General features: G+C 44.2%; 1 protein-coding gene and 1 long non-coding RNA gene across 5 annotated transcripts in view; both read left to right on the forward strand.

The window, feature by feature from the left end:
- The window catches only part of RAB11FIP4 (RAB11 family interacting protein 4), a 206285-nt gene extending 186256 nt beyond the window's left edge, over positions 1-20029 (forward strand). For 2 of the 4 annotated variants that reach the window (XM_081849665.1, XM_081849668.1), the window contains 13 exons: positions 1087-1310; positions 2361-2552; positions 5771-5905; positions 6529-6564; positions 6859-6958; positions 9450-9553; positions 10822-10962; positions 12720-12801; positions 14634-14771; positions 15993-16151; positions 16342-16485; positions 18107-18202; positions 19894-20029. In XM_081849665.1, coding sequence (XP_081705791.1) covers positions 1087-1310; positions 2361-2552; positions 5771-5905; positions 6529-6564; positions 6859-6958; positions 9450-9553; positions 10822-10962; positions 12720-12801; positions 14634-14771; positions 15993-16151; positions 16342-16485; positions 18107-18202; positions 19894-20010 — 1668 coding nt within the window. In that variant the 3' untranslated portion in view covers positions 20011-20029. The remainder of the gene's footprint in view (positions 1-1086; positions 1311-2360; positions 2553-5770; positions 5906-6528; positions 6565-6858; positions 6959-9449; positions 9554-10821; positions 10963-12719; positions 12802-14633; positions 14772-15992; positions 16152-16341; positions 16486-18106; positions 18203-19893) is intronic. The other 2 variants (XM_081849666.1, XM_081849667.1) reach the window with 2 other exon arrangements.
- Positions 20030-23432: 3403 nt separating this feature from the next.
- On the forward strand, positions 23433-23924 carry LOC309335100. The gene is made up of 2 exons (XR_014153341.1): positions 23433-23520; positions 23764-23924. It is a non-coding gene; the product is annotated as an uncharacterized lncRNA (long non-coding RNA).
- Positions 23925-24382: the final 458 nt, after the last annotated feature.

The raw sequence follows: 24382 nt of genomic DNA on the forward strand, positions 1-24382 counted from the left end.
ATTGTGAAAACTAATATTTTTTTTGGCGGGGAAATGCAGCCTCATTTCAGTAGAAACTCAAATCAAAAACTTTTTGGGGATGAAAACATCAAAAACGTCATACACTCAATCGGTCAAAATTTGCATTATAGAAACTTGAATTCAGAGGTCTGTAATGGCCCGTGTTTACAACACAGAGACACGGAAAGGAGAATTAGAGGACTCTTCTCTGACAGAAAGCTTTGAGTAAGATTTTAGTGCTCAGCGGGTGAATAAAAAACGTGTTCTTCCCCATGCCATTTGGCTTACTTCAGTATTTCTGATTCCAAACTCCCACTGTTGCTTTTGTTGACATCTTCTGGGGGGAAACTCATAGATAAGAACTTGTCTTTCTGGTACTTGTTTGGTAAATTTTGAAACTTAAGGTACAGTCATTCCTCTTATCAGATTTGAAGTTGCAGGGAGTAAAAGCACTAGGTCAAAAGTGGACATTGTCCTTGCCTGGAGCATGTGGAACTTAAAACTGCAGGCTTGTCTGTTAGCTTTGTACTGCGTTACAAGTGCTTCAGCTGCTTTTCCTATTTAGCGTATACTATATTATACTATATACAATATTATTTTACTTGGGACCCCAGGTGCGATCTTGTACCATACCCACTTACCTGGGAATAAGTCACATTGAATTCAGTGGGGCTGAATTCCACTCTTTGATATGACAATCTTCCATTACTGTATACTTCCCAACACTGGAAAAGACAGAGATTTTAGGGGTTTTGCCACCGCCACCACCCTGATTTTGAAGCTCCAAGCCCAAGCTCTGCTGTCTGGCAAAGGGTATATTGCAGATTAAATTTAAACTAGTTTGCTTCGTTCTAATTTGGCAAGCCTTGCTCAGCTTCTGGGCAACCTGTTTGAACCCGCTCAGCTGTCCGAGGCAAAGTCAACATTACAGTTTTCAAAGTGAGATGGAGTTCAGCATCAGGCGTCCCGACTGGGGCTACTAACAGACTTAATGGAAAAGGGCTGTTACCCTCTTCTCCCTATCACAGCCATCATCAAGGTTTTATATTCCTCCGATCCTAAAGGCTCTCTTTCCCTCTTTCCCAGGGTCCTGAAATTCAAGACGGCAGCTATTTGGACAGTGAAAGTGCGTACAGTGAATCGGATCTCTTTCCCGATGAAGACAACATGACCCTGGCTCAGCAGGAAGTCCACCATGAGTCCGACATGGACAGTGCCATTGAAAGCGCCCACAGCTCAGAGGCGTCGGATGTGTGTCGGAGTGAGGAGAAGGATGGCATGCTGGGTGGCCTCTTCCTGCCTGGAGATAAGTGAGTAGAAAGCTCTGCATCGCCTTTCCTATACAGTCATACCTCGGGTTGAATGTGCTTCGGGATCAGCGTGTTCGAGTTGTGCTCCGCGGCAACCCGGAAGTAACGGAGCACGTTACAGTGGTGCCTCACAAGACGAAAAGAATCCGTTCCGCGATTCTCTTCGTCTAGCGTTTTTTTCGTCTTGCGAAGCAAGCCCATTGACAGCTTAGCGGATTAGCGCTATTAGCGGTCTAGCGGCTTTTAGCGATCAGCTGAGAAGCGGCTTATCAGCGGATCAGCTGCTAAGCGGCTTAGCAGCTTAGGAAAAGCGGGGGGAAAGCGGGGAAAAACCCGCGGGAACTCGCAAGATTTTTTCGTCTTGCGAAGCAACCCCATAGAGAAATTCGTTTAGCGAAGCACCTCCAAAATGGAAAACCCTTTCGTCTAGCGGGTTTTCCGTCTTGCGAGGCATTCGTCTTGCGGGGCACCACTGTACTTCCGGGTTTCACCGCTTGTGCATTCGCAGAAGCGGCGAAAAGCGACGCGTGTGTGCACAGACGTGCCGTCACTGGTTACATTTGCTTCCAGATGCAAACGGGGCTCCGGAACGGATCCCGTTCACATCTAGAGGTACCACTCCATATACATCGACAAGATGTACAGAACAAAAGTCACTGGGTAGCGTAAAATGGGTGAATCAATGAGAGAAATAGCGGCTCTTGTGGAATAATTTCTCTACAAGATTATTTTTATTACGTGTTTCAAAAATACACAAATACAATGAAAGAGTCGTAGAAAAGGAGTGAAAACTATCCTGTGGAATAATTGCGTGTTGTCCAAAACCTGGGGGGGTGGAGTTCTGTCCTTCCCCTTCTCCACTTAACGGCCCCAAACTGAATTTCCCCATAAACCTTAGGGTGGCTGTCTCTTCTCTGCCCCATTCATCCCTGTTTTCTCAAAGTGAGCAATGGGTGTGACCTAAAGGCACCATTTGGCCTTGAATACGGAAGGCGTCCCATTCGAATTGCCTCTTTGCATGTGTTCTGACGTTCCTTTTCTCGCCCTGAGGTCCAGCCCCCTCAACCCTTCCGCGGCATCTGACCTCTCCACCTATTCCACTGCCTCCTTGATCAGTAACGAAGAACAGTTTGAAGACTACGGAGAAGGCGACGATGTGGACTACACTCCCAGCAGCCCTTGCCCTGACGACGAAAGCCGAACAAATGCCTACTCGGATCTTGGCTCATCTGTTTCTTCCAGGTTGGTACCATATTTTTCGCCCTATAGGGCACACCTAGGTTTTTTTTTGGGGGGGTGAATAAATAAAGAAAAAAATATATATTTCCCCCAGGCACGGGGCTGGGGCGGGGGAAGCCCGAGCTTCCCCAGACCCCAGACCCCAGAACAGGCTGCTATCCGCAAGCCTGGGGAGCCCGGCGGGAACTCCCGCCGGACTCCCCAGGCTTGCAAATATCTGCCCGAAGCCCAGGGCGCGCTCCACTGCGCTCCCTGGGTTTCGGGCTGCAGGCTGCTGTCCGCAAGCCTTGGGAGCTCGGCGCGACTTCCCGCCGGGCTCCCAAGGCTTGTGGATAGCTTCCTGAAGCCTGGAGAGCGAGAGGGGTCGGTGCTCACCGACCCCTCTTGCTCTCCATGCTTTAGCAAAAGCCTGCATTCGCCCCATAGGACACACAAACATTTCCCCTTCATTTTTGGAGGGGAAAAAGTGCGTCCCATAGGGTGAAAAATACGGTAATTTGTGTCACTTAAACCATATCCTTCCCTTCACCCCCTGCTTCCTTCCTGGGGGTTGGAGAAACTGCCTACTTAATATATCCCAGAGACTTTTTTTTTTTGCAGTTACTTCCTTTTTCACAAGTATAAAATCCAGCTTTCGCCTCTGCTTTCTCCTTTGTTTTTTTGTTTCTGATAGAACCTTGCAACTATCTTTTCCAAACCCTAAGACATATTTATGGAGACATGACACGCCATGTAATCTCTAATTTACAAAGGTTTTCTTGTGTGTGTGTTTTTAATCACACTTTTTATTAAGTTTTCAAAAATGTAACACATACATTTCAATACACAATAAAACATTTTTTTTCTTTGTGATTTTTGTCTACCATATTTTTTGCTCTATAAAATGCACCAGACCACAAGACGCACCTAATTTTTGGAGGAGGAAAACAAGAAAAAAAAAATTCTGAATCTCAGAAGCCAGAACAGCAAGAGGGATCACTGCACAGTGAAACCAGCAATCCCTCTTGCTGTTCTGGCTTCTGGGATAGCTGCGCAGCCTGCATTCGCTCCATAAGACGCACACACATTTCCCCTTACTTTTTAGGAGGGAAAAAGTGTGTCTTACAGAGCAAAAAATACGGTACTTCCCACCTTCTTTTCCATTGTGTTTTTGTTTCTCTCTCTCTACTGCACCTTGTCTTCTATATCATATGTCTTAACAACATTAACAACATTACTATAATCTTTTAAGTTCTTCTGTTGCTTGTAGTTTAAATCCTGCTCACATATCCATCATATAATAATATTTCTTTAAATAGTCCAAAAAAGGCTTCCATTCTTCCACAAAACCTGCATCTTTAGGTTCTCTTATTTTGGTTGTTAACTTTGCCTGCATAGTCTTACTTATCCATTCTTCTTTGGTGAGAACTTTTGGTTCCTTCCATTTTTGTGTACATCCTGGGGGGTATTAATATCATTGTTGAAGATGCTATTGGAAAAGCATTTAGGGAGCCTGGATAGCAAAATAATTCTGTACTAGCGCTGCCATATTTCAAAAAGTGAAAATCCAGACACAAACGTTCTTGACTTTTTTTGGCAAAGTAGTTGAGTTTCTGTTTTGGGTTTTTTGGGGGGGGGGCAAAGTTATTGAGTTTGTTATTGTTGTTTTCAAAAAAAAAGTGAAGTTTTAAACATTTCCAGTATGGGCTGCCATACACCTGGGTTTTCAAAAATTCCGTACAGATGGCAGTTTCGACAGGCTATGTCCAGGAAATTCCAGACATATGGCAGCCCTATCTGTACTAAATCATGATGCTTGTTTAAATAACAGAGGTGGTGGTTTATGTGAACAGGGAATCTCCAGAGCAGCTTTCCCCAAGCCAGTGTTCTCTAGATGTTCTAGACTCCATTGCCATTGAACCCAGTCATTTGCTGGGAGTTAGAACAACAACTCGATGGCATTGGGATGGGGAAGGCTGCTGTAGAGACCTTTAATCCACATAGCAGGGATGAACCCCTGAGTTAACAACCATGCATATGATAACACATCCTAAGAGAAAAATGGAAGTTGGTGCTGTTTCAGTAAGGCCAGAGGAACCTAGGCCAAGCCTTCCTCATACTTGCTTACATAAGTGTTGAGGAAGGAATCAATCCTATCCATCAAGCCAGGCTGTCAACATTGGCTACAGTTTAGCTAATGTTGAATTTCACCTATGGAAGTGTGGTGTTATTGACCAAGTCCTCTTATTCCTCTTGCCGCCTTCATGTAGACAATGAAGGATCAATGAGTTGTTACCAGAGGATAGCAGGTAACTCAGTTCACTGAATCCTGACTGAGCACAATCCTCTAGAAGTCTAGGTAAAGGTAAAGGGACCCCTGACCATTAGGTCCAGTCATGACCGACTCTGGGGTTGCGGCGCTCATCTCGCTTTATCGGCCGAGGGAGCCGGCATACAGCTTCCGGGTCATGTGGCCAGCATGACTAAGCCGCTTCTGGCAAACCAGAGCTGCGCACGGAAACACCGTTTACCTTCCCGCCAGCGTGGTACCTATTTATCTACTTGCACTTTGACATGCTTTCGAACTGCTAGGTTGGCAGGAGCTAGAACTGAGCAACAGGAGCTCACCCCGTTGTGGGGATTCGAACCGCCAATCTTCTGATTGGCAAGCCCTAGGCTCTGTGGTTTAACCCACAGTGTCACCCACCTCCCCTTCTAGAAGTCTACTATGAAGCAAAGGAGTAAGTTCAATGGCCTTCCTTCCAGATGAATGGGTATAGGATTGTAGCCTTAATTGACTGAACCATGTACTATATATCCATAATCTATCTTGGTCAAAAGCCAACAGTCAAGAGAAGGAGGACTGGAATGTGTGTAGATCAAGGTTTCCCAAACTTGGGTCTCCAGCTGTTTTTGGACTACAGTTCCCATCATTCCAGACCACTGGCCCTGCTAGCTAGGGAAGATGGGAGTTGTACTCCCAACAGCAGCTGGAGATCCAAGTTTGCAAAACCCTGGTATAAATCAAATATATCTGCACTGGCTCTTACTGTAAAATCTCACAGATTTGGGGGTCATACTAGGAACAGGGCAATGCAGGCAACAACTTCCTGGGGTTAACACCCTGCTGCAGATGTTGCGGTAAGAGCAACACTGGTGTCATCATTCAAGAAGGGTGGGTGTGATTTATGGCTGGTCCGCACAGGACCCGTTTGAACACCTCTTTGCCTTTCTGCCAACAGTGCCGGCCAGACGCCAAGAAAAATGAGGCATATTTACAATAGCGAGCTGCTGGATGTCTACTGCACACAGTGCTGTAAGAAAATCAACCTGCTGAATGACTTGGAAGCCAGGCTGAAAAACCTGAAAGCAAACAGGTGAGTAAACACAGTGGACCTGCAGGAACATTTCAAGAGTCCTCAAGCAACCCTGGGCATTGATAGTGATGTTATATTAATAACTAGTATTAAATTGAATTAAAAATTAGTAATAAATGAGGAAGAATATGATTTCATTATGGTTGCGGGCTGCAGTTCTGCACACACTGAATAGGTTAGTCGGGCTTGCTTCTGAGTAGACCTGCATAGGATTCCCTTTTAGTTGAGTTTTCATTGATTGAATAAAGTTGCACATTAGTGAAACCTCAATATCTGTGTCATTGTGAAATTCTGAAAGAAGTATAGGATAAATTCCAAGGGGGGGGGACATTTCCAAAATATAAGATAAAGAACAAATCAAATAAAACCTACATAGAGCAACAGTGTTTTGTGTTGTGTATGGGCCTATTAGGTCCATAAATTACCATATAACATATATTCAACACAAAAAACAGTGGCAATTTGTTGTTGACAAAGGGCAGCTGGGCATATAAAGGGCCCCATTACCTTCAGTGGCTTAGGGCCTCATCAAACCTAAATCCGGCCCTGGCCATAATACAGAAACCACAGCTTTGGGTTAACCTTAACTCATCCTATGTTGTTTCTTTTTTTGTTTCTTCCAGCCCAAACAGAAAAATAACAAGTACGGCTTTTGGCAGGTAAGAATCAGCGCACATTTCTACCTGAGACTTGGCCCTTAAATACAGACTTGTTTAGACATTGGAGGCTTCTCCGCTAAAGTGGCTCACAGAGCCCCCTTTCTTACTCCAAAGCAGCTGTTCTCAACCTGCGGGTCCCCAGATGTTGTTGGACTACAACTCCCATCATCCCTGACCACTGGTCATGCTGGCTAGGAATGATGGGAGTTGTAGTCCAACAACATCTGGGGACCCGCAGGTTGAGAAACACTACTCCAAAGGGTCAAAGCAGCTCTCCTCTTGTCTTCCCAACAGGCAACTTTTCCACAACAGCAACTTCAGCAGCAGCAACGGCAGCACAGAGGACTTGTTCAGAGACAGCATAGACTCATGCGATAACGATATCACAGAAAAGGTGAGGTGTCAATGTGGAACGGGTGGGGAACCACAACTCCCATCATTCCTGACTTCTGGCTACGCTGGTTGAGGCTGATGGGAGGTGGAGTCCAACAACATCTGGAGGAACATTGGTTCCCCACTCTGGGGATTTGCTAATGTGCCAAAGCTGCTTTTTCTTATCTGTCAGTTTATAGTCCTGACGCTTTCCTGAAGTCTCATGCAGTGTAAGTGTGATATAGGAGAGCCAGTGTGGTGTAGTGGTTAAGAGCGGTAGATTCATAATCTGGTGAACCAGGTTCGCGTCCCCGCTCCTCCACATGCAGCTGCTGGGTGACCTTGGGCTAGTCACACTTCTTTGAAGTCTCTCAGCCCCACTCACCTCACAGAGTGTTTGTTGTGGGGGAGGAAGGGAAAGGAGAAAGTTAGCCGCTTTGAGACTCCTTCGGGTAATGATAAAGCACGGTATCAAATCCAAATCCAAACTCTATACACTCATACCTCATGTTACGTCCGCTTCATGTTACATTCTTTCAGGTTACGCCCCACGGTGACCCGGAAGTACCAGAAAGGGTTACTTCCGGGTTTCGCCGCTGGCACATGCGCAGGCGCGCAGAATGACGTCATGCGCAGAAGCAGTGAATCGCAACCCACACATGCGCAGACGCGCCGCTGCGGGTTGCATTCTTTTCATGTTGCGAACAGGCCTCCGGAATGGATCCCGTTCGCAGCCAGAGGTACCACTGTAGACAGAAACTGGGGAGCAATTTTAAATTAGGGAAAGTGTGGCTGGTGAAACAAAGCCAAGCTCTTGGCATAATCCCTTTATTTTATATATTTATTTTTATTAAATTTGTATGCCACCCTTCATCTCAGGGCGGCTCACAACATAAAAAGAGAAGATAGAAGCATAAAATACATAATAAAAACAACAAGAGGAAAGCTACAAAGAAGACAAACTATAGAAGAAGAGAACAAGAAGAACATACGTTTAAAGTAGATTGGGAGGTGTTTATTGAATATATGGGGGGAAATTGTGTGCATTTGAGAACGTGGGCAGCATGAAGATAAATTCAACCGTATAAATAAGTATTGTTGGATGTAATAATGGAATACTGCATGGTTTCCTTTATATGAAATATGCAGGGATTTATGTTATGCAAAACGAACCACGGAAAGAGAAGAAGGGAAGTCATTTGATATTTTAAGGTTGTTTAAATGAATATTCTAAAATGTAAAACAGAAAATTTAATACAGTGGAACCTTGGTTGTCAAATGCTTCAGAGGCTGAACAATTCAGAACCTGAACACCGACAACCTGGAAGTGAATACTTCCGTTTTTGAGCAATTTTTTGGAAGCCAAACGGCTTCCAAGGCGCATTTTTCATTTTTCTCCATTGACTTTGAAGCCAGCCCATCGATCCTCGGTTTTCGAACGTTTCAGAAGCCGAATGGTCTTCCGGAACGGATTACAGTCGAAAACCGAAGTTCCACTGTAAAAAAATATATAGAAAAAACTACAAAGCAATAAACCCCATGCCCCCCCCCCCCACTAGGAGTGGTGAACTCATGCCCTGCAGGCCAAATCAGGCCCACAAAGTAATTTCTGGTGGCCCACCAGCCCCCAGCAGTGGTGAAATACTTTATGGCACCCAAATTGGTGCTGAATGAGGTCTTCTTCTTCCTACACGCAGTCAATGCAAGCAGATAAAGTGCAGTCTGCTACACTCTCAACATTTCCCAAGCTGTTACCGTTTGTAAACCATTAAGATTAGCTCACTCGGTAGAGCATGAGTCTCTTAATCTCAAAGTCGTGGGTTCGAACCCCACATTGGGCAAAAGATTCCTTCATAGCAGGGGGTTGGACTAAATGACCCTCATGGTCCCTTTCCATCTCTATGATTCTAATAAACCGTTAAGGGTCTAACTTGCTCTTTCCTCTAGTCTATATTTTCAGTAAACCTTCTAGCAATGAGGGCCAAACTTGGCCCTCCAGCTGCTTCAGGACTACAATTGCCATCATCCCTGACCACTGGTCCTGTTAGCTAGGGATGATGGGAGTTGTAGTCCCAAAACAGCTGGAGGGCCAAGTTTGGCCATCACTGCATTATGGACAGAAGCTTACACCCCTTTTCGTTTTTTGTTGTTGTTTAGTTGTTTAGTTGTGTCTGACTCTTCGTGACCCCATGGACCAGAGCACGCCAGGCACTCCTGTCTTTCACTGCCTCCCACAGTTTGGTCAAACTCATGTTAGTAGCTTCAAGAACACTGTCCAACCATCTCGTCGTCTGTCATCCTCTTTCCCAACATCAGGGTCTTTTCCAGGGAGTCTTCTCTTCTCATGAGGTGGCCAAAGTCTTGGAGCCTCAGCTTCAGGATCTGTCCTTCCCGTGAGCACTCAGGGCTGATTTCCTTCAGAATGGATAGGTTTGATCTTCTTGCACTCCATGGGACTCTCAAGAGTCTCCTCCAGCACCATAATTCAAATTATACATAATTCGTTTTTACAGGTTACTTATTTAGAGAAAAAAGTGACGGAACTGGAAAATGACAGCATGACAAACGGTGACCTGAAGAGCAAATTGAAACAGGAGAACACACACCTGGTTCACAGGTAATCTAGTATACTGCCTGCTGTTTCATTTCTGTAGCCGCCACAGAGCTATATTGAGAACTTTAGGCAGAGCAAGGACTCCAGCAACAATGGAAGTGATAATGATCACGTGGATCTGTTGGCTGTCTGCTTTCAAAAGGGTTTCCCTCAAAACAGAGATGTTTAGAATATTTGCAATAGCTGTGATTTGAGGGTGGGCAGGAAAGTCTCTTTAAAAAAAGGAGTTTCTTTGGCCTAAGATTCAGGGTCAGACCAGATGTGATACTCAATGTATTATTAGCAACTATGTTTTTTTATTACATTTTCATGTATTTATTTTCATTTTAATATATTTTTAATCATTTGTTGGAAGCCGCCCAGAATGGCTGGGGAAACCCAGCCAGGTGGACAGGGTATAAACAATAAATTATTATTATTAAATTATTATTTTAATAGAATAAGAGATCAGCACAATGGACATTATGGAAGAGTGGAAGCCTATTTTTTATTACTTGAGAAAATATAACAACCAAATGAAATCACAGGCAGGATTTACAGTGGTACCTCGCAAGACGAAATTAATTCGTTCTGCGAGTTTTTTTGTCTTGCGATTTTTTTGTCTTGCGAAGCACGGATTTTGGAAAAGCTTCAAAAATCACCAAAGTCTTCAAAAACCTCAAAAAGGGCTACCACATCGCGTGCTATGAGTTGCTCCTCGAAGTCAAGTCGCAACTGCACCCCCTGAATGCACGGTTTTAAGAAAAAGGAAACACACTTGCAGGACAAAGGAAACAAACTTGCAAGACGTTTTCGTCTTGCGAAGCAAGCCCATAGGGAAATTCGTCTTGCGAAGCAACTCAAAAACCGAAAAACTCTTTCGTCTTGCGAGTTTTTCATCTTATGAGGCATTCGTCTTGCAAGGTACCACTGTACTTCTGTTTGCTGTTTTGTTTTGGGGTTTTTTGCAGATATGTTTTTTAATGATTTTCCAAATTGTATCCCAATTATACAACTTATTTCAAAATTAATAACATTTTGTTTAAGTCACTTTCCACACGCCGTTCTCGATGTGTCCTTAACATCTGGTGTCACTGCGTTTACAAATTCTGATTTACTTCTGGTTACATTCCATTTTGCAAAATTATCCCTTAGTCAACAGCTGCACGCTTAACTTATTTATTTATTTTTATCCTGTACTTTATCCTGTGAACCACCCTGAGATCTTACGACGAAGGGCGGTATATAAATCAAATAAATAAATCAGCGACCTTTTTCTTTTTTTGCTTAAGAGTTCACGAACTCGAAGAACTCTTGAAAGACCAAGAGACGTCAGCTGAGCAGACTCTGGAAGAAGAGATAAAGAGGCACAGAGAAGCATACAGCAAGTATGAGAAAGAGAAGAGCACGGAAATCGAACTGCTGAACGCAAGGTAATATTCATTGTTACCCTGCTGGCTTTCCTCAGCCATGCTTGCCTCTACGAACGGCTTCGTTTCCAAGTTGCAACAGGGATGACTATCTAGGGAACAAAATGTGAACATGTGAACATAAGCCCCAAGATGAGCAGTCTTCTGAAATGTGGACTATCAAGGTTTCTTTACCTGCAGGGACGCGGGTGGCGCTGCGGTCTAAACCACTGAGCATCTTGGGCTTGCCAGTCAGAAGGTTGGTGGTTCGAATCCGCACGGCGGGGTGAGCTCCCGTTGCTCTGTCCCTGCTCCTGCCAACCTAGCAGTTTGAAAGCACACCAGTGCAAGTAGATAAATAGGTACCACTGTGGCGGGAAGGTGATCAGTGTTTCCATGCGCTCTGGCTTCTGTCATGGTGTTTCGTTGCACCAGAAGCTGTTTAGTCATGCTGGCCACATGACCCGGAAAGCTGTCTGTGGACAAACACTGCCTCCCTTAGCCTGAAAGCGAGATGAGCGCCACAACCCCATAGAAGAGAAGAAGAGTTTGGATTTGATATCCCGCTTTATCACTACCCGAAGGAGTCTCAAAGTGGCTAACATTCTCCTTTTCCTTCCTCCCCCACAACAAACACTCTGTGAGGTGAGTGGGGCTGAGAGACTTCAGAAAAGTGTGACTAGCCTAAGGTCACCCAGCAGCTGCAGGTGGAGGAGCGGGGACGCGAACCCGGTTCACCAGATTACGAGACTACCGCTCTTAACCATTACACCACACTAGTGGCCTTTGACTGGACTTAACCATCCAGGGTCCTTTAACTTTACCTTTTACATGCAGAGAGAAATTCTGCATCTAAGCATTTAAAATCCCATGCCAAGGAAAACTGTATATGCAACCACATGAAACTTCCCAGAAGCTGCTGTTAATGCAAGATGCTTCTCTGTGGTTGCTGTCTGGAACTATGCATCATCGACCTATGCATTTCAAGACATATTTCTCAGCTATAAGGGCTAGAAACTTGTACACTTTTTCAAAAATAAATCTCTGGAGGGTGAATTCTCAATACCACACTTGGCTCTTCCTCCGTGCTCCTGCAAAATTGCTGCATCCACACAGCCCTAATTAGGCATCTGCAGCAAACTTTTATTTCCCTAGGCTTTTAATGAACATTGGCATAGCTCTTTTGTTCCTGTTTTTATGCTCTTCACTGGGTATTCTGGCTTTGGATTTGTTTTTGGAAATACACTCCGTTTTTAGTTTTGTTTTTATTTTAAGTCTGTTTGTTCAGGCATGTTGGAAACTCATTGGAATGGGAAAGCAGGATTTAAATCGGTTCTTAATGAATACAATAGACAAATGGCGACTCTGTTTCTTGTTATTAGTTTAGAATGAAACAAACTTTTGATAGACCAATTTTTGATGAAGTGACTCCTGAGCAAGTGACTCCTGAGCAAGCCTTAACTTGATATAGTGTACAAAACTGGCCATGGCTGAGAATGTTATGGGTCTTAAGTCACATTTGGGGCGGGGGAGGGAGGGCAAGCAGGCAGGATAATCTTAGAACAATTTCTTGGGCCAAAGAAAATACTGATTAGAAAAACTGGTACGATTTTTTAAAAAACCAGCCCTGACGCTGAGCATTGTGCTCTGAAAATCGGACTCCTCAGTAGCTGATGTTTAGTTGTACTTTGCCAGTTGGCAAAAGAAGATACTTCCTTTGTGCCTGTACAGATGGACAATGTTTTTGTGTGCAGTCATTTATTTTTTGTCTTCAATTTCAGGGTTCAACAGCTCGAGGAGGAAAACTGTGAACTCAAAACCACCGTTTTGCGGCTGAAATCGCAAAGCGAGAAACTGGATGAGGTAATGGAGCTCTTGAATTTTTTTTTGGCACCTTAACTTTCAGTCGCAGCAGGTCTGTCACCTCTTAAGCCCTGACGGGTCTGTAGCACGAGTTTTGCCTTTATGTCATTTTATTCCTAAAGGTATTTATAAACTGGCAGCCCCTAATATAATATCATGACAGCATACAAATCTGCCATTGGATAAAGCTCCTACAGTGGTACCTCAGGTTACATACGCTTCAGGTTACAGACTCCACTAACCCAGAAATAGTGCTTCAGGTTAAGAACTTTGCTTCAGGATGAGAACAGAAATTGTGCTACGGCGGCAGCAGGAGGCCCCATTAGCTAAAGTGGTGCTTCAGGTTAAGAACAGTTTCAGGTTAAGAACGGACCTCCGGAACGAATTAAGTACTTAACCCGAGGTACCACTGTATTGGCTTCAGTGGATCAAGAAGCCTTCTTTTTAAGCATTTGGGAATTGGAAAACCCTGGCATCTACTGTAAATCACAAAGTAATATGCCACTATATCCCAAACTACCATATGCAAACCTCTAGGACAAATAAAAGGGGGGGACAACTGAGAGCTGATAAATGCCTTTGGAAGAATTGCATGGCAGAGCCCTATGTCATGGGTAGGCAAACTAAGGCCCGGGGTCCAGATGCGGCCCTATCGCCTTCTAAATCCAGCCCACGGACATTCCAGGAACCAGCGTGTTTTTACATGAGTAGAATGTGTGCTTTTATTTAAACTGCACCTCTGGGTTATTTGTGGGGCCTGCCTGGTGTTTTTACATGAGTAGAATGTGTGCTTTTATTTAAACTGCACCTCTGGGTTATTTGTGGGGCCTGCCTGGTGTTTTTACATGAGTAGAATGTGTGCTTTTATTTAGAATGCATCTCTGGGTTATTTGTGGGGCATAGGAATTTATTTTTTTAAAAAAATATAGTCTGGCCCCCCACAAGGTCTGAGGGACAGTGGACCGGCCCCCTGCTGAAAAAGTTTGCTGGCCCCTGCCTATGTCATCTGTGCCTCTTATTTTGTTTGTTTGAATTTTTAGGCCACCCTATACCTGAAGGTCTCAGGGCGGTTCACAGAAAAGATAACAATATACAAAATAAAAACAATAACCCAATAACACCCCCCCCCCAAAAAAAGAGAGCCACATTTTAAAAGGATGTCAATCAGATCAACCAAAGGCCTGGTGAAAAAGGAACTTTTTTGCCTGGTGCCTAAAGGTATACAATGAAGGCGCCAGGAGAACTTCCCTGGGGAGAGCATTCCACAGGCGGGGAGCCACTGCAGAGAAGGCCCCGTTCTTGCATTGCCACCCTCTGGACTTCTCGAGGAGGAGGCACGTGAAGGAGGGCCTCAGAAGATGAGGTTCATATGCAGACATCGGCAAACCTGGCCCTCCAGATGTTTTGGGACTACAACTCCCATCATTCCTAGCTAACAGGACCAGTGGTCAGGGAAAATGGGAATTGTAGTCTCAAAACATCTGGAGGGCCGAGTTTTCCTGTGCCTGTTCATATGGAACAAGGCGGTCTCTTCAGTTGTAGGAAATTGCCTTTTTTGAATGCTCACTCATGTTAAAAAAACACACACTTTGCCCTAGAAAAACCAACATTCTAGCATTTTCCACAAGTTTTCTGTACACAAGGAGGGCTTTTTGTTTGATTTAGTGTTTGTTTGTTTGTTTGTTTACATTGGGGGCATTCAAAACAGTCAAGCCTTCTCCCCTCTGAAATGACACCATTCCAGGAGGCCAAAGACAAAATATTTCTCCTGAATATACAGAGTGACTCTTGGGTTGTAGGCAGCTTGTAACTTCTTTCTTCGTTTTCCTCAGGAGAGGCAGCGAATGTCAGACCGATTGGAAGACACCAGTCTGCGGCTCAAGGATGAAATGGATTTGTATAAAAGGATGATGGACAAACTGAGACAGAACAGGATGGAATTTAACAAGGAGAGGGAGGCTACTCAGGAGGTAGGTAACCATTTTTAATGGTGCAGGGCTAATATTGCCCGTGTGTAAGGGTGAATAAAGACTGGAACTTCTTAAATAGAAATTGGTTGGCATCCAATTTCTGTCTCAGGAGACAATGGAAGTGTGTGCCTTTGGGGATGAAGTCAAACTGTTGGAAGGTTACAGCGTCTGCCGAGAGAGATACAGGACAGACATGTTTTGTTGCAGCCTGGGGAGAGGAAGGCGTCCAGTTGCGCTACTGCAGATACACCATGGCGTTGCTTCTCTCTACACTCCCCCCAGAGGTCCTTTAAAAATTGCACCGCAGAATTGCTTTGGGAAAGAAGTTACCAGTTGTTGGTTAGCAGCAGTTTTCAAACTGTCATGGTTGTTCAAGATCTTATGAAGGAGCGTCTCTACCCCCATCGTTCTACCCGGACACTGAGGTCCAGCGCCAAGGGCCTTCTGGCGGTTCCCTCACTGTGAGAATCCAAGTTACAGGGAACCATGCAGAGGGCCTTCTTGATAGTGGCACCTGCCCTGTGGAACACCCTCCCACCAGATATCAAAGAGAACAACACCTACCAAACTTTTAGAAGACATCTGAAGGCAGCCCTGTTTAGGGAAGCTTTAAATGTTTGATGTATTACTGTATTTTAATATTTGGTTGGAAGCCGCCCAGAGTGGCTGGGGAAGCCCAGCCAGATGGGCGGGGTATAAATAAATTATTATTATTATTATTATTATTATTATTATTATTATTATGGATTTTACAGTTCATGGATTGGGGCTAATAATGCCACTTGGACTTCAGAAGGGCAGACTCAAAGGTTTGAGGTCTGGGTCCATTTGGAAGTGGCTCGGTCCAGCATCTTTTTGGCCTTGCAATCCACAGTGAGCCCTAGAACATCCCCGCTAATTTATTTGATTGCCATAGTCATTTGCAAGAGAGGCAAAGCTTGACTGCCTAGTTGTGAGTGAGCCACCACCTCTCCAAAGGCTCAGTTTGAAACAAGCCCAATTCAGACAAGTGAATTGATTCCAGGCGCATGCATGTGGAAAGGGTTCTATCTCTATAGCAGGAAATCAGGAAATGAGTTGGGGTTTTTTCTGGGTGTGTTGTTGCTTAGTCCTGTCAGGTACATTTTTAAGTTGTCAGTTGGCTGTGTACCGCCAGATTCCATTCTGTATGTTGGCTTAACAAATTGTACTCTCGGTGTCCTGTTTCTTCTCCCCACACAGCTCATTGAGGATTTGCGGAAGGAGCTGGAACATTTGCAGTTGTACAAGCTAGAATGTGAGCGGCCTGGTCGAGGAAGAAGCTCTTCCTCCGGCTTGAGCGAATTCAATGCGAAGACGAGAGAGGTGGAAATGGAACACGAAATTAAAAGGCTAAAGCAGGTGAGGTGTTCTTGGGGCTGGAGTGAGGGAGATTTAGGAAACCTCCATGCCTCTTTCAGGAGGAGCAGAAGAAAGCAACCTTGTCATTGTTGCAATGTGGAAATATCCACAATGGTATTCTGACTGATGCTTTCTTATTCAGCCTGACGCGAAATTTACTTCCTTTCTCCTCTCCTTCCTCTCTTGATAGGAGAATCAGAAGCTTCGTGACCAGAACGATGACCTTAACGGGCAGATTCTTAGTCTTAGTCTTTACGAAGCCAAGAACCTTTTTGCAACACAAACAAAAGCCCAGTCGTTGGCCGCTGAAATTGATTCTGCCTCCAGAGATGAGGTAAAGTGTGAAAAAAAATAGTTTGCAGCTGATTAAGTGAGTGCACAGGCAGAGCATGTGTGAGCATGCATCTACACATACACCACGCACACACACCTGTATAATAATAATAATAATAATAATAATAATAATAGTTTATTTATACTCTGCCCATCTGGCTGGGTTTCCCCAGCCACTCTGGGCGGCTCCCAACAGAATATTAAAAACACGATAAAAAGTCAAACATTAAAACTTCCCTAAACAGGGCTGCCTTCATATGTCTTCTAAAAGTCAGATAGTTGTTCATTTCCTTGACATCTGATGGGAGGGCGTTCCACAGAGCGGGCGCCACTACTGAGAAGGCCCTCTGCCTGATTCCCTGTCACCTCACTTCTCACGGGGAGGGAACTGCCAGAAGGCCCTCGGAGCTGGACCTCAGTGTCCGGGCTGAGCGATATTAGTGGTAAGATTGCAAAATCTTGAGCAGACAAGATACCGATAGAATTTTGAAACCAGTTTTCTAAGCACTGCCCAGATTTCTGTGGGAGGCTTGCTTTGAAACATTGGTTGGTGTAATAAAAAAAACAAAACAGGGCCTCCTTATCATGAAAGGTGGGCAGAATTATTCCAAACCTGTTCACCTAAGTTAATAAGGCCACCTGACCTTACAAATACACACAAGGGCTGGGAATTGGTGGGAAAAGGTAGAGGAGGGAGATCAGTCTTTAAAGCCACAACAAAGCGGTGATCAAAAGTGGGCATTTATATCCAGCTTAGGGTCCAGGCGGATGATCTTCTGCTTGGCTTGATTAGCATTTGATCACTCTTATTCCTTTGGCCGGCAGATTGGACCAAAGTGTCCTTTCCCCTCATTTATGCAGTCAGCTGGCTTTTGGAGCAGAGTGTTCTTTCTGTTGGAGAACAGGGGGAGCAAGAGCCTTGCAGCTGCCCCTTTTCTAGCCAACAGATGGGGCAGCCTGCTTAGTCTCCCCTTTGTCATTGTATTCTTCCCGGATGGCTGGGGGAGCAGCCTCCTTGTGGCCCCGAGTGCGGAGTGTGCTGCCTTCAGCTCTGTAGTCAGTGGGCGATGTAGAATCGTTGAGTTGGGTCATGTAGTCCAACCCCCTGCAAACCAGGAATCCTGCCTGCAGCCACCCCTGGGTGGGCTCGAACCACCAACCTTCTGGTTAACAGCCAGACACACTGACCCATGTGAATACAGAGTTAACAGCAACTTGACACCAGCACTGCACAGCCTTTTGCTAGACTCCTTATGGTCCATTGGTACGGATTAAATTTATAAAGCAAGAATGCACAATCAATGAGTTTTTGATGAGTCAGAGCAAACTATAATTAATAGCAGTAATAGTATTAATACCTGCCCCAGCAGCCCTTGCAAGAATTCCTGGCAACCAGCAGGCATCAACTGGTCTGCTAGGAAATTACCATGATGGACCAGGATCTGTCTTCTCCTTTGCTATAGAGAACAACTGTATTAATATTTCTGTACCACGAGGAACCTTTGCTAAACTAAGCTTTGACTTCTAAGAGAAACTGAAATATCTGTAAAGATAAATCCAAAGTTTTAAAAAACTTTTTCCAGTTGTATTTTATTCAAGTGAGAATATGATTTGATATTTAGGGTGTTATGGTAAAGGAGCTTTTGCAAGGGGACAGGGATCAAAAGCTGAAGATTCAAGAGATTTCTAAGGCTTATGAACTCCCAGAGTCTCTAAAGGTAAAATGCAATAGATAATACAGACATGCTGTAGCAAACAAATAGTGTACTTAAAAAAAGAAAAAAAGAAAATCAAGATAGAATTTTCTTTTCTGTATATTGTAGTGTATTCCAAACTTTATTTACATGGGTGGTGCTGTGGTCTAAACCACGGAGCCTCTTGGGCTTGCCGATCAGAAGGTCAGCAGTTAGAATCCCCACGACGGGGTGAGTTCCCATTGCTCTGTCCCCGCTCCTGCCATCCTAGTAGTTCAAAAGCACACCAGTGCAAGTAGATAAATAGGTACCGCTGTGGCGGGAAGGTAAACGGTGTTTCCGTGCGCTGTGGTTTCTGTCACGGTTTCCCGTTGCACCAGAAACGGTTTAGTCATGCTGGCCACATGACCCAGAAAGCTGTCTGTGGACAAACGCCGGCTCCCTCAGCCTGAAAGCGAGATAAGCGCTGTAACTGCATAGTCGCCTTTGACTGGACTTAATATGGTTGTTCTTGTTTGACTGCTGCCTGGGTTAAAGTATCCAAACAGGTAGTTAAATTTCTGTCCTTCTTCATACTATACACATGGTTAAAACGGGTTATCAACTTCCCAAAGATGTAGTGTTCTCTTAGAATGGCAATGGCGCCCACCTGAGGGGTGCCGGAACTGAGTTCCGGAGAGTTCCGGCTGGAAAAAAGCCCTGACACTTTCCCTCGTCCTCCCACCCTTCAAAAAACAACAAAAAGGTTCCGGGTTGAGGAGGGAGAGGGGGCAGTGCCTCATTTCGAAGGGGAAGCGCTTCACCCTTTAGGGCTTGGACGCTTTGGGAAAGAGGACAGAGCTGGCTTTTGACTAGCCTGTATTAAGTTTACGTTCATGCCCACCCCCCTCAAAACTTGTGTGCCTTTCTGCTACTTTGTGGTCTCCCTTTCTCTGCAAATGCACAGCAAGAAAGAGAGGAACCTGTGGCAGAGCTAGGTAAAGGTTGGTTTGGTTCGGTTCTCACTGGGGGGCAAAATACATGGGGGAAATAAGAGTTGGGTTTGGAAATATGAGCCTCAACTGCCTTCCTAACCACCTGACCTGTTTGATTCACTGATAGGTGGGGGGGGTGGAGGGGAGAGACTGGGAAATCTCCACACCATCCCCTCCCCTGCCTGGTCCATTAAAATACCGTATTTTTTGCTCCATAAGACACACCTGACCATAAGACGCACCTAGTTTTTAGAAGCGGAATGCAAGAAAAAAAATTATTTAAAGGGAGTGCTGAGCAGAGCCTATATGCATCCCAGGCTCTGCTCAGCACTCCCTTTCACGAGCCACATGGAGCATGTGTGCGGCGCTTGCGGGCTCTTCCCCAAGGAGCTCCACGCAGCTCTTTAAAGGGAGCTCAGCTCTTGGGGGATTTTCCAGGAGGTAGGGGAAGGGGCAGAGGGGCTAAGCCAGAAGCTAGAACAGCAAAAGGGAGCGCTGCGCAGCAATCCCTCTCGCTGTTCTGGCTTCTGGGATAGCTGCGCATCCTGCATTCGCTCCATAAGACGCCCACACATTTGCCCTTACTTTTTAGGAGGGGAAAAGTGTGTCTTATACAGCGAAAAATACAGTAATCTCCATAAAAATAAGCTGGAGGCCAAAGTGTGCCTGATCACTCAGTAGCTCAGGGTCCTTATGTCATGTCGCAATGGAGGTTTTTGACGTAGTCCTTCCTCATTTCAGCTCATGGAAGCCCTCAAAGAACAGGAAGAGATCAACTACAGACTGCGCCAATACATGGACAAGATAATCCTCGCCATTTTAGACCACAACCCATCCATCCTGGAAATCAAAAACTGAAGACTTGGAGCAAGGAGAAGCAAGTAGAGCCTTGCATCTGATGGGATGCTGTTGGATCCAAATATCACTTTGCTACTGTAAATGAACCTATATATATATATATATACATATATACACACACATTATATATATATATATATATATATATATATATATATATATATATATACACACACACACATATACACACACACTCTCGTGTGGATGCACAGGACGTGTTTATATGAGGTTTGGTACACCTTGTCTGTGAATCATAATTTGGCTTGGTCCGTTTTTTTCCATGCACTTTCACTACTACTTGTGGGCGGGGGGGAGAAGAGACTGTTACAGGATTGTAATGAAATAACCACATAAGTAACTGGATTTGCACTGTTTTTAGATACTGGACACACACACACACACACACACACACACACATGACACTACCTCTAGATGCAAGGAGAAAAAGACAATGTGAGCATATCTAGTGCCAATCCTCCCTATCCCAAACAATGCGGAGTCCCATGTTTTATCAGTTTTCACCCCTTCCTCTTGCCGGAAATGTGTAGCAGGTCCAGGTTCGATTCACAAGCACTGATTTTTTTTCCCTTTTTGTCAGTGTTCTGCTACTTAAGCTACAGGAAGGTCAGTGCTGCCAAAAAGAATGTATGTATGATACAGAAGGGGAAAGAGTATAGAATTATTATTTTTTAAACACACACATTTGCCTCCTCTCTAGAAAAAAACACTTAAAAAATGCTCATGTACATGGTTATGAATCCTCTAGGGCAGCTGATAGTATTACGCAGAACCATGTGTCCAAGCATGTAATAGGGCTGGGGTTTTGCCAATGTTGTTCTGAGCTTCACACCTCCAAAGCTGTTTTCCGAAAAACTTTTTTCTTTTCTTTTTGCATCGAAATTATCACTGGGCTGCATCGAGGGCTGCTACTGGAGATTAGACTGTTTGCTGCACCAGGCAACAAATGCAAGCTGACTTTGGTCACATGAAACTCACTGTGCTTTCATCGCCTTAGCAGCTGCCATATTAAAATGTGGGCTTGTCCACCCACTGAAGGCTAGTAAGTTTTCCCAGGGTGGGGTGAGGCTGCGTGCTTTGCAAACAGAAATCAACAAACAGGAGATTTTGTTGCTACTGCTGCTTTAGATCTGAGCAAACCTTTCCCTGCTGATGTGTGCCTATTTACAAAGCCATTCAAGGCGCAAATTAATTTAAGGAATGGGGGCGAACCTACAGATGCCTCATTTAACAGGCATCCAAAGCCTTTCAGAAAGACCTGTGACTGCAATGAACCATGTGCTTCATTGAAGAACAAAGTTGTTTTTTTAATTCTCTGAAACGTCAGAAACATCGCTTCTTTATACACATTTATCCAGCTTGATGGCTCTCAAGCTCAGCTTTTTGGTGAGTCACCAGACATGCAGACACTTGTGCTATTGATTCTGGGTGTGATCACTCTGGAAAAATCAGGATTGATCACCTACACCTCCATTGTGTGCTACCTAAAAGCATTCTCAAGCTCATTCTGGCTTTTCCTTTTCTCTTTTTCACTCTTTAATCTGGGGTAGGGAACCTGACGCCCTCCAGTTGTCTTTTTTTTTTTTAATAATATTTATTAAGAGTTTCCAATTATAACAATATAAAAAAACAAAACATCCAAATTTAAGATCTTATTTTCCGTAACATCTTTCCAGGACTTCCCCTTCCCTCCCCCTCTTATATTCCAATTCTTACAAATAAAATCAGCAATTTATTATCCCAAATTTTAACCTTATTATCATTGACCCAATTTAAAAATATTTTCCCATCTCCTAAGATCAACCTATTCCCTTCCGCGCGTTCCCCCCTTTAATATACATAATAGATTAAAATATAATAAAATAAAATATGATTTTACACCCTTTGAATTCCAAATTTCCCTCCCCCTTTTCCTGGTTGCGTTCCCCATATTAATCAACATCTGATGTCTTCCTGGAGCTCCCACATTTATTTAAACCATAGTCCTTCACCAGTCCTTTTTAATTTTAAATGTCCAATCTTGGAAGGAGTCTATCTCAAAAAGGCCCATTTTTTCCATCCAGATTTTTATATACTTGGGAGTAAAAACTCCAATTTTATTTCTTAAACCTTTCAAATCTGGATGTCCCAAATGCAACCTGACGCCCTCCAGTTGTCATTGGATTCCATCTCCTGTCAGCCATAGCCAGCATGGCCAATGGTGAGTGACGTTGAGAGGTAGAGTGCAGCAACATCTGGAGGTTCTCCATCCCTAATTTAAAACCACGGCTTTGCAGCGTGGTCATCCATTCCCCATTCTATATCCAAAGTAAACCCATACAAATGTTACCTTCGGGATGTGGGGAAAATTGGTAGCGAAATAACACCATTTTCCCAGACCATGGGGACTATCATTTTTGGCTTCTCCAACTCAAAAGATGCCTTGTGACAGCTGCTTCACAGATAACACATTAGCTGCATGGACACAGCATGTCTGTTGTTGAATTTGATAATCAGGCAGACACATGTATTAGAGGGGTGGGGTTTGAACTCAATCACATGGGTTTCCTGCAATTTCCTACTCAATAGTGGTTTACATGCAGAAAATACAGAGTGTGTAAAAACATCTGCAAGACTTGGGTGATGCTTGTATCTGTTAGCACCTGTTGCGTATTCATTCCCTAACTGATCACAGCCTTCAGTTCCAAGTCAAAAAACAGACTTGGTGGCGGTGTTTTGTTTTTGTTTTGTTTTAAAAAGGGAAGTTGGGTGTGTAGACTTCTAGGGTCTGTAGCTACCAAAAATAAACTGGAAGACAGAATCTCTTGGGTATTAGTCATTTTAAAAACCCCTGATCTATAACTAGCAAAAGTGTTTTGCAATAAAACACTCTCAACCCCTCCGCCCCTCACTTTGATTTCTAGATATAAAATGGTTCTGTGGAAATCATGATCAAAATTCTTCTGTGGTCTCACATTTCATGTCCAAACAAGCATTAGCTTTTTGGGCAACCATACATTTGGCAAACAACGGTATATGTTCTTTTCTTTTGTGAGAGAGATGGGAATGCAATTCATAAACAGAATAGGGGGTGAGCTATCTGAGAGTTAGGAGTCTGCATGTGTTTGACATGCCCATGGTGTTTATTTTACTCTTGTGAAATCGTACGTCTCTCCCTACACCTTGTGAAGCAGCCTTCTTCCTATATTTGATGTCCTCCCAGATGTTTTGAACTACACCTCTCATCATCCCTGACTGCTGGCTATGCTGGCTAAAGATGATGGGAACTGGAGGCAAACAACATTTTGGAGGGTTGGGGAAGGCAGCTGAAGAGAAAGGCTTGTAAATGTGTTGACTGCGTCTGTAGAAGATTCATGATCCAAATAACGCATTGGGGTAACTGACAGACCTCAAAGAGTAGGGTGGTATTTTGGTGCTTTGGAAAACTCCCTCGCCTCTTTCCACTGCCACCAATGATCTTCCCTATAGGTTCATTGCATCTGAGACCTGGGTGTGCCCTAGAGTACAGTGGTACTCTACAGTGGTTACATACGCTTCAGGTTACATACGCTACAGGTTACAGACTCTGATAACCCAGAAATAATGCTTCAGGTTAAGAACTTTGCTTCAGGATGAGAACAGAAATTGTGCAGCGGGCGGCGCAGCAGCAGCAAGAGTCCCCATTAGCTAAAGTGGTGATTCAGGTTAAGAACAGTTTCAGGTTAAGAATGGACCTCCGGAACGAATTAACCCGAGGTACCACTGTATTCTCTTATTTTCTGACGGATTTTATTACAACTACACCCCAGAGCTGTTTAGTATCAAATCTCCTTGATATCAAGCAAATCTTGCCAAACATCCGGGACAAATTCAGCCAGAGTAGTGATACGAAGTAATCTAGAAAACAAACCAGGTTGTCTCCTTTGAAAATATGCCTCTATATTATTGTTCGTCTGGATATATCTAAAGGAGATTCAGTAGTTTCCTCTGAAATGGGATGACCAATTAAAATTATTCTATATGAAGCATTCATGTATGCTTCTGTAGCTCTTGCCTTTGGGTTGCCTACAGATTTATCCCACTTGATGTTGTGATCACATACACCAGCTTTTCTCAACCTGTGGCTCCCCAGATGTTGTTGAACTACAACTCCCATCACCCCTAGCTAACAAGGCCAGAGCTCAGGGATGATGGGAGTTGCGGTCCAACAACATCTGGGGACCCACAGGTTGAGAGCCGCTGATATACACCAATAGCAAGCTACCTGAGTCCCCATCCTTATGAAGCCAAAACACCACCATCTAAACACAAGGGGCAGGGGCAGGCTTGAGGGAACCCCAAAGATCTTTATAAATCTTTAGGAAGCAAACTCTGA

The sequence above is a fragment of the Podarcis erhardii genome (assembly GCF_964252035.2).
Source record: "Podarcis erhardii genome assembly, chromosome: 2".
NCBI lineage: Eukaryota > Metazoa > Chordata > Lepidosauria > Squamata > Lacertidae > Podarcis > Podarcis erhardii.